Source organism: Lathyrus oleraceus, chromosome 3, assembly GCF_024323335.1.
Source record: "Lathyrus oleraceus cultivar Zhongwan6 chromosome 3, CAAS_Psat_ZW6_1.0, whole genome shotgun sequence".
Classification (NCBI taxonomy): Eukaryota; Viridiplantae; Streptophyta; class Magnoliopsida; order Fabales; family Fabaceae; genus Lathyrus; species Lathyrus oleraceus.
Window position 1 is genome coordinate 335,610,271 of NC_066581.1, and position 10,553 is coordinate 335,620,823.

Consider the following 10,553-nt stretch of genomic DNA (forward strand, 5'->3'; position numbering starts at 1 on the left):
AGCTACACAAAGGAGCAACTCGGTATTCACTTCTGTAAAACGATTGTTCAATTCTTGAAGTTGTCGATCAATCACTTCATAAAACAATCCAACTTGAAAATGGTGTAAATTAGATACTTTCTCCATTTTTCTCTTTGACTTTTTTGTGTCAGTTGAAAAGTGTCATCCATATCTGGAATGTCAATATCATTATGCTCACAAAATAATGAAACATCATTCAACAAAGAATCCCAACCATTATCTCTTATAGCTTATAGCCTTATTTTGGACACTTTTACTAACTTCATAGCATTTACAATATCTTGATCACTTCTTTGTAATGCTTGAGATAAATCATGTGTAACTCCTAAAACTATTTTCATCAAGTGCAAGATGAAAATAAATTCAAAAGTTTGCATATAATTCATCAGCATTAGTGCTTCACCTTTTTTATCTAAATCTGTTCCATCTTCCTCAACCATTTCTAGCACATTAATCATAGAAGAGAACAGAGAAACTATACTAAGTAATGTACCATAATGTGAGCTCCATATTGTTTCCCCCACCTTCTTAATTGTCATTTCTTGATTCAAGCCACGTCCTCTAGAGATTTCTCCATGTTCCAATGCTTGTTTCACTTTTGTAGCTTGACTTTCACGAAGAATATCTCGGCACTTACATGATGCTCCAACAACATTATACAAAGTAGCAATCAAATTAAAAAATAAAGCAATTTTAGAATGCTTTTTTGCTAATGTCACAAGAGCTAATTGGAGTTGATGGGCAAAACAATGAATAAAAAATACATAGCAATTCTCTTTAAAAATCAAGCTTTTTAGACCATTGTATTCACCCTGCATATTACTTGCTCCATCATAGCCTTTTCCACTTATCCTTGACAAACTTAATCCATATTTTGCAAATAATGACTCCAAACCCGATTTCAATGTTAGAGCACTAATATTTGAAACATGAACAACACCAAGAAAACGCTCAATAACTTTTCCTTCATTATTTACATAACGTATAACCATAATTATTTGCTCCTTCATTGAGATATCACGAGATTCATAAATTAAAATAGCAAATAAATCATCTCCAAGATCATCCAGTATAACTTTAGTAGTGACCGTTGTAGCAGCTTTAACAATATCCTTTTGAATATCAGGAGATGTTAACTTAAGATTTCCACGACAATTTTTCCAAACTTTATAAATATCTTCATTATGGTTAACAATAAAATTCATAAGTTCAAGAAAATTCCCCTTATTTCCGGATGAAATTGACTCATCATTACCATAAAAAGCTAAACCTTAAGTTAATAAATATCGAATGCAATCAATTATACATGTCAAATGAATTCGATAGTCCTCTTTAACTTGTTTGGATTGTTTACACAAGACACCTTCAATGTGTTACTTTTGTTTCATTAGAGCTTGACAATTTCTCCATGCTTGATTATGAGAGCTATTTACATCTCCAAGATGAACTCGAAACCTTTCACTTTTTTTCCAATTTGTAAAGCCTTCTGTTATAAAGGCATCACCGTAACCTTTATGTTCTTCAAGATGTGACCTCATAAGATAACAACATAAACAATATGCATCATCCTCACTTTGACTATATTCCAACCAACTACCATATTTTAAATACCAATCTGAATTAAACTTACGAAAGGTAACTCCAAATTTTCTTTGTGGAAAAATAATTTCTTTTGGTTGACAAGGACCCTTTTGCAAATAATATTTGCTAATTTCATATCTATCACTTGGATGATAATCTGACATTTTTGGCCTTAAACCGGGATCGTTAGGAAGTTTTTCCAATTCAAACTGCAAAAACCTTTTTTTCATGGGAGGATCCAGTTTGGGGCTTCGACGTTCATTAGGTGTTTGAGGATTAGGAGTTGATGATTGCTCTGTTGTTTTTATTTTTAAATATTTTTCCATTGTTTATTACTAAAAACAAAATAAAAAATCATATTCAGAAAATTCATAATAATACTAGAAAATTGATACAAACACAATAATTTTAAATAAACACTCCAAAACTCTAAAAATAAATTTTCTGCCATGAACACAATCTCAAACTTAATAAAGTAATAATATATTTTTTACTCTTACTACAATAATAAAAATAAATTATAAAATCATAAAGATTAAAATTTAAAAAATTTACCTTTTAAAAGATCAACAATAGAGAAGAAGCTAGAAATAGAAAGACATTTTATAGTGGGAGAATAAGGAATGGGAGAAAGAAGAATATGAAAAGTGGTTTGTTTCTATTTGAAAAGAGTAAAAGAGAATTAATAGGAATATGAAAAAAAATAGGAGTTAAATTTTTTAATTTTATTTACAGAATTTAATTTGTTTTAAATGCATATGGATGTGTGTTAGTGTGTGATACTCTGAATCATTTTATTAAGTGGGGACATTATTAACTTTTCTTTCTAATTTTTAGGATGTTAAATTATTAATATATTATTAAATATTAATCAAAGAATAATGTTGTGGGGGCATGGGTCCACTCTTTCTTCTTAATACCTCCGTCCTTGAATGTAAGGTAAATCAAAACAATCAATTTAATGAGGAGTAATATGGTGTGATGAATGATTGTTAGAAGAGGTAGCATTAGGTAGTTTATAAGGAAAAATGGACTCAAAGAAAACAACATCTCTAGATAAAAAAAAATCGTTGGAACGTAGATTAAATAAAATGTGACATTTAACACCAACTTGTAGACCTAAATACAAACATTTCTTGGACCTACAATCCAATTTATTCCTATTGGCTTGTAGGGTAGAAGAAAAACAAAGAGATCCAAATACCTAAGCAGATTAATATCAGGTAAACACTGATGCAAAATTTAAAATGGTGGCTTATTGTGCAAGAAAGGTGTGGGCAATCTATTAATAATATGAATGGCATGACAAACTGCATAAGACTAGAAAAGTTTAGGGAGTTAAGCTTTAAATATGATAGCTCTAGTAATACTAAGTATGTGTTGGTGTTTTCTTTGAACTATGCCATTTTGTTAAGGGGTACCAACACACGAGGTTTGCTATATAATACCAGTTTCCTTATAGAAATATTTGAGGATAAATTCACTATCATTATGTGATCTAAGGCACTTGATTTTGGTATTAAATTGAGTGTGAACAACAGAGATAAAAGGTTTAATGAGGTTTTGAGTTTTTGATTTACATTTCATGAGGAAGATCTATGTAAATCAACTTTTGTAATCTACAACTATAAGGAAATATCTATGGCCATTAATAGAAGGAATAAATAATGACCCCAAAATATACATATGAATTAAGTCAAAGTTGTTATGAGATTTATGAACGTTGTTATGAAAAGGTAGTCTTTTTTTCTTGGCATAAAAGTAAATATCTGTCATACCTTAAATTTTACCCTGAGTTTCTCACTCGCATCAGCATAACATAATCTATCCATTTTGTCATACATTTCATCAGTTAAAAGTATTGATCAAGGTTTATATGAAAAGTGAAGGGTTCTGGCATTTTATCTGATCTTTGTAACATTCATCCAGTCTTTTGTTTGATTAAGAAGTCAAACGACTTGATTTCTCAATCTCAATGCATCATTCATTCCAGTTTATCTTTGTTTCAGAGGTTCATAAGGTGACAACCAAGAGTATTGTCGTTATATGAGTCTTTGTAAGGTCTTGATTATGTTTAAGAATCAAAAGCAAATGGGCCAAGAGCAATTCATTTGCATATAAGACCCTGCATCCTGGTTGTCCATAAGAGCCACGTCTTAAACAACCTTGAAAGGGTCTAGTTCTGTGTTGGGAACAATGACGTTAGGGCATAATTATTTAGCCTGTTCCACCGCATAGTCGAGAGCCCTGTTGTTCGCTGTGAAATTTGGCGAACAACCTCTGGTTTACCAAAACGTGTAGAATTGGGTCACTTGCAGGATCAACCACACAAATCCTAGGACATGTGCAAATCTAGATGGTCTCGAAGATGTCTAAAATTACTTTCATATCTTTCATTTCTGTTCTCTAAGTGTTTTACGTCGAAATATGTTGATTAAGATGTTAAGTAGAGGTAAATTTAACAAGATAACGTAAATGGCAGAAATTAACTGATGAAATGTAAAGTGTCGAAAAGTATAAAGTGCAGAAAGATAAATGACTGGAAAGCATAAAAGAGATTTGTAAAGACTTAAACTTTATAAAATAAACTTTGAAGGAATTGGTGTTTGTTTACACATACATTTTCCAAATATGACTCTTTTCTCTCACACGGGTACTTTGAGTGTTTTCAGGAATTTTGTATATAGTAATTCTTCACACCTTTTTTAGATAATAACTACCCTATATATACACAAATAACATAACTGTCATTAACAACTAAATCCTAAAACTATGACACATGGCTCTCCTCCTTTCGCCAGATGCTTCCACGCGTCTTCTGCCAAACGTCACAACCTTTTAAATTCAAATTTACTTTTAAGTCGAAGTGACGTCTTCCTTCAGGCTTTTGTCGAATTATCAACATACTGCAATGTCTTCCGTGTCTTGTCGAAAGTGCTTTTCCTAGGTGCAAACATCTTTGTCGAAATGACGAAACCTCCTTCTGGTCGAAGTGTCGAACCATACTAATCAAATCGTTTCAACCCATGTCATCATTTGTCGAAAACATCATTTCTTACACCAAATCTCATGGCGTCGAAAACGCACGTATACAAATTGCCCCCCAGCAAAGACGTTTCGACTGTTCGTTCTGGGAGAAACAGTCATTTGTTGTCAATCAGCGTTTTGATGCCATGTCACTTAAACCTCATTAAATGTAATTCTGATAATCTCAATTTCCAATGCAGATTCATCATTACACTTTCTCCAAAATGTCACGTCTAGCCCACGTTCAGAGTTCACTTCCATCATTTCCTCACGTCATGGTTTCCTTTCAACTTCCAACTCTTCATTATTCCCATCAGAGATGGCCACGTGTCCCACTAACACCATTACCATCTAAAACTTTTCAACATCTTCTTCCTATAAATACCCATAAACCTTTTCTTTAAACCCTTTCACGTTTCAGATTTCCTTATTTCATACCCATTTCTCAAGCTTTTCACATTTTCTGAGAAATCTTCTTCAGTTGTTTCAGCAATGGCGCCTCAAAAACCCTCAAGCAGTAAACACTCCAAGAAGAAACAAGACTCATCTTTTCCTCCTGCGCATGATTTAAAAGGGCCAATGACCATTGGAAATCAACAGTATGTTCCGGAACCTCCAAACGAAAAGGAAAAAGACTGCATTTATAAATCTCAGGTACTAATCCCTGTTCTTATTTCTGGAAATTATCACGCTATGTTAGGTCCCCTTCCAAACCCAGAGATTAAACCAGAGCGTTTAAGAGAGTTTTTTCCATCTTACTTTCACACAAAACCCATAGGCGCTGGAAGAAAACCTCAGCCTAAAGAGAAAGTTGTAGAACAGAAAGATTCATCAAGTTCGACAGATGTTGGAGAGTTGGACTTAGCCTATTTGAATTTTCCCAGGATATTTAGAACCTGCCCATGGTCGAAAGATCCTTGTGACTACATATCTTGGTTAGATAAAATCGAAAAAGTTAAAGGGTCTTTTTGGAAAGAAGTAGGCATTTTCGACCTTATCCAGTTGTCAAGAGTAGGACCCAATATCTGTCCAAATATGCTTTTGGCTTCTCTCTACTTTTGGGATAGTACTTACAACACCTTCCACCTTCCTTGTGGGATGGTTACGCCTACTCTTTTCGACGCAGCAGCCATTGTTGGTCTTCACCCCAATGGTATAGATTTCGACCCTACTGTCTTAAGTGAAGATACCATTGCCTTCGAGACTAGCCTTGCACCCTACTCCTTATTCATGTCCTATTACCATGATAAGAGTACCACTGAAGTTTTAGATGTCGAACATATAGCCTTTTTGACATTATGGCTGTCCAAATATGTGTTCTGTTCTCGCTCTCTTCAAGTTGCCAAGAGATTTATCACCATAGCCAATCAGCTTCATGCAGGCACGAAACTATGTTTGAGCGAAATGATTCTGGCGAATCTCTATGAATCTTTGAGCGAGAGCGTACATTTCTTAAAGAACACCAAAACCCAAGGGAAAATCAACTTGTCAGGACCTTTTTGGCTCTTGCAACTATGGCTCAATGCCACCTTTGAAGCCAATCTGCCTGTAGCACCAGAAATAGATGAAGAAGAAGTAAGCGATAGGACTGTCGAATGGCCAAGATTAGTGCTACTAACGCCAACTGACGAAGGAATCAGCCTTCGACAAGCTTTTAAAAGCTATGTTATGATGTTTGCTAAAAGGTATCAATTTACTTCGACCATGGCACCTTTTGCTGATAGAAAGATTGGACCTAAGTGGTTTACCCAACAACTGCCTCTGGAGATGCAAAAGGATGAAAATACATTTCTGAATGTTTGGGAATCATTCTTGACCCCTAGGCTCCTTTTTTCTTATCGTAACACCACAAAAAATCAGGTTGCTTTGATAGTTTATCAACCCAACCTTGTTTCTAGACAGTTTGGTCTAATCCAAATCAAACCTCAACCTATATTCCCCAAAAAGGGGTCCATCATTTTTTATAACTCCCTTCACACTGAAGACGAAGGCAAAGAACTGTCGAAGAAACTAGCTGATGCTTCTCTCGACATTCGACCAGTTATTTTTCGACCATCATTCTTATGCACTCCTGAGTTTGATGAATGGTGGAAGGATTATTATTCCAACAAATTTTTCGACGTAGCTGCTTTTGCCACGCATTTGACAAATGCTTTCGCTTTTGTGCAGGATCGGACCAAAAAAGGTATTCAACGACATATTAAGGAAATACAGAAATTTCAAAAGTATTTTGAAACTGCGTATAGACCTGATGATCTTAGTCGAACCATATGTGAAGCAGCGGCTGAATTAAAACGCAAATTGACAGAGAAGTTTAAAAAACTGTCATTGCCTTCCAATCTTTCACCAGAGGCGCGCTATGACCTTGCTTTCAATTGTCATCCACCAAAGTTTCCTCCCTTGCCAACTGCTGACTTTGGGGTGGCGTTTGGTTTTCCACTTCCAGACTGGTTCCTTTGTGGGGATTTTATGAAAATTCTTCGTCAAAAGTATCAAAAACCTGCTGAGCGTGTGGTTCCGACTAAGTATCATCTGGGCGAATATCCAGGACACCTTCATATTGGAATAGAACACGTTCGCGTGGAAGATACCATTCTTGAAGGTGTTCACAGAAAAAATATGATTTTTCTTTCTGTTATTCTAACTGTCTTATCATGTATCTCTTATATTTGTTTCTGAATTTTATTTCTTTCCTTAGCCGTGAAGATCCCTGCTAAGAAAGCTGTTGTCGAAGCGTCGCCCAGTACTGCTAAAAAGCCTTCGACAAAGGTGCAAAACTTTTTCTCTTCTTATTATTTTCCTTCCATTATTTGGAACTAACTGGCTTTGGCCTGTATGACTAGGTAAGTCGAAAACCCCCAACAATCCAAAAGAAAAAGAATGAAGAGGAGAAAGAAGAGGATAAAGTCCCTAATGAAGAGTCTGGTGATGAATCTCCAGAGTTAATCCCTCCCCCTCAGAAGAAAAAGAAACTCATGAAGGTCTCTTCCCAAAGGTCCATTGCTAACCCAACCAGGAAGGATCCTGCCAGTGCTTCCTCTGCCAAGCCTCAGTCGAAAGATATGGGGAGTGGGAAGTCCAGTTTTAATACTGAAATTCCTGAGGTAATTTTTATTTCGACAGCATATGTTTTACCTTTCCTACGCCTTTCCTTCTAAATCTTAGAATTTATTTTCAGGAACAAGTGGTTGTCGAAAAAACGCCTGAGAAAATTCTGGAGGAAATAGCCCCAGAGGCAGATGTCTCCGCAAGTGACCATGATATGCAAACCGTAGGAGAGTTCGACACCACTGTGGGTGAAGCCTCTGAAGACGAGTCTCCTCCTCATCCAGGATTACATGCTGCACCTCAGGGTGATGATATTGAAATGGAGGTTGTGGTCGAAGATACTCCTGAAGATGAAGCTGCCAGAGATGGGGACAATCAGTCGAAACGAACAGAGGTCGAGCATACTTCGACGCGAAGCACTCCACCTGCTCCTGACCGGGTCCAAGGGAGTAGCAAATCAACTGGTTCGACCAGTTTCTCTCGCGAGGAGCTTGAAAATCTCAAAGTGCAAAGACCTTTGGAGTATCTGAAAGCCATGCTTAGCACCCGTTTCAATTTCCAGGATTCTTCTCAGAGTAGTTCGACCACTTCTGGGGCGACTTCTGAAGCACCATCACTTGGCAGCCTTCTGACCAAGATCAAAACGAAAATTCTTGATGTCGATTTGTTTAAAGTCTTAGAAGAGAATTCCCTTGCTCAACTTAGTCTTAAGAAACTCTTGAAGCAAGTGAATGTTTTGGAAACTTCTGCTGAGATTGGAAGTTTTGTGATGGAGTTGATGACTCTCATTGACTTGGCCACTGCGGATCTCCATCGTCAAAGGGATCTTACCGCTCAAATCTCCTCCAAGTCTAAAACTCAAACTGCTGAATGGGATGCCGTTTCGACTTCGACTGACAAAGTTTCAAAATTGCAAAAGCTTTCTGAAACGTACGTCGAAGAAGTTGCTGCTTGCAATGACAATATTCAAAAATGGAAAACACAGATAGCAGCACTTCAAGAAAAAATCTCTCAAGAGGAGAAACGTAAGGCATCCATTCAGCAACCCGAACAGAGCGAGATTGACGAAGAATTGAGGGTGGGTATTCGACATGCAGAGAAAGCCCATCAACTTAGTCAGGAGATTGAGACTCTCTCTACTCACAAAAGTCTTTGTGATCATCGACTCCAACTCCAGAGGCAGAAGTTTGCCACTTTGAAGGATACTTTTGCCAATTTAAATTTTTAGTCGAATTTATTTTAGCAACTCTCAGCCCTGTGAGGCTTTCTTTGTAATAACTTTTGAATGCCATTTTTATTTGGCCCATCTTATCACAATTATGTTTTGCACTTATTCTGTTACTATTTTTATTTCCTGCAATGTAGGCTTATATTTTTTCAAATACTTGCCATTTATTCTTAGGATTCTCTTATCCTTCTCTATTTCTTCTATTTCATATGCGCCGTTTGAGAATGTTCTCAAAACCTGGAAAGGTCCTTCCCATTTAGGAGACCACTTTCCCATTAATTTATCTTTTCGATCCATAGGAAGGATTACTTTCCACACAAGATCACCTATTAAGAAGGTCTTGGATCTTACTTTCTTGTTGTAAAATCTTTCGACTCTCCTCTTTTGTCTTCTTATTAGGTCTAGCGCGCGCAACCTTTCTTCGTCTAAGTCAACTAGTTCGTCCATCATCATGCTCCAATATGTATCTGATGGGATTTCATGATGCCTTTGCACTCTAACTGACTGCAGATATATTTCGACTGGCAAAACTGCATCATGTCCGTAAGTCAACTTGAATGGGGTCGAATTCGTTGCCTCTTTGGGGGACGTTCGACAAGCCCACAAGGCTTGATCCAAAGTTTTATGCCAATTTCTAGGCTTTTTCCCCACATGCTTCTTAATCAAGTTTATCACTACCTTGTTGGCTGCTTCAACCTGCCCATTCGCTTGAGCGTAGTAAGGTGTCGAAGTAAGGAGCTTAAAACCTGTTTCTTGTGCAAACTTCTGCATGTTTTTACCAGTGAACACAGATCCTTGATCTGTTGTTATTGTCTCAGGTATCCCAAATCTGTAAATTATGTATTTTTGGATAAAGTCTATGACTGCTTCTTGATCCACATTCACCAATGGTATGGCTTCGGTCCATTTTGTGAAATAATCTATCCCAACCAAAATGTACCTTTGCCCTTTTGAGGAAGCTGGTCGAATCTCCCCGATCAAGTCCAACGCCCATCCTCTGAATGGCCAAGGTTTTATAATTGAGTGCAACTCACTTGCAGGGACATGAGGTATGCCTGCATGTACTTGACATTCCTGACAACCTTTTGCGAATTCGACACAATCTTTCAGCATTGTTGGCCAATACATCCCTTGTCGAAATAAAAGCCACTTCATTTTGTGACCTGCTTGGTGCGCGCCACACGCTCCACCGTGTACATTTGACAAGGCTATGTAGGCTTCATCCTCACTCAGGCATTTCAACAAAACTCCTTCTGCAGTCTTTTTGAACAATTCATTTCCCAAAAGTACGTAACTCAAAGCTCTGTATTTTACCTTTCTTTCTGCTTTCTGATTTGGGTCTTGTAGATAATCTTTGACAGGCTTTCTCCAGTCTGTTATTCCTGAATCATCTATGTTGAATATCTCGAAGTTTTCTTCGTCACCGTATCCTAATCTTATTGACTCTAGATCTGATGGGGATAACCTGGTGGATACGACTCTTCTTCTGACTTCGATGGCTTCTTCTAACTTTTCCTTCGACACCTTGTATCCGGACGCTAGTTGAGCAAGATCATTCGCTTCTTGATTCTCCAACCTGGGGATGTGTCTGAAGACGACATTGTCGAACGCCTTGAGGAGTCTATTGGCTATTACGAAGTACATGATC

General features: G+C 37.0%; 2 protein-coding genes across 2 annotated transcripts; one reads left to right on the forward strand and one right to left on the reverse strand.

Annotated features, from left to right (window-relative positions):
• Nucleotides 1-251: 251 nt before the first annotated feature.
• Nucleotides 252-1,226, reverse strand: LOC127131150 (uncharacterized). The gene has a single exon (XM_051060088.1). The coding sequence runs from the start codon at nucleotides 1,224-1,226 to the stop codon at nucleotides 252-254; it is 975 nt and encodes a 324-aa protein (XP_050916045.1).
• A 6,140-nt stretch (nucleotides 1,227-7,366) lies between these two features.
• On the forward strand, nucleotides 7,367-8,666 carry LOC127131152 (uncharacterized). The gene is made up of 3 exons (XM_051060089.1): nucleotides 7,367-7,733; nucleotides 7,808-8,526; nucleotides 8,663-8,666. The coding sequence occupies exons 1-3, from the start codon at nucleotides 7,605-7,607 to the stop codon at nucleotides 8,664-8,666; spliced, it is 852 nt and encodes a 283-aa protein (XP_050916046.1). The 5' UTR covers nucleotides 7,367-7,604.
• Nucleotides 8,667-10,553: the final 1,887 nt, after the last annotated feature.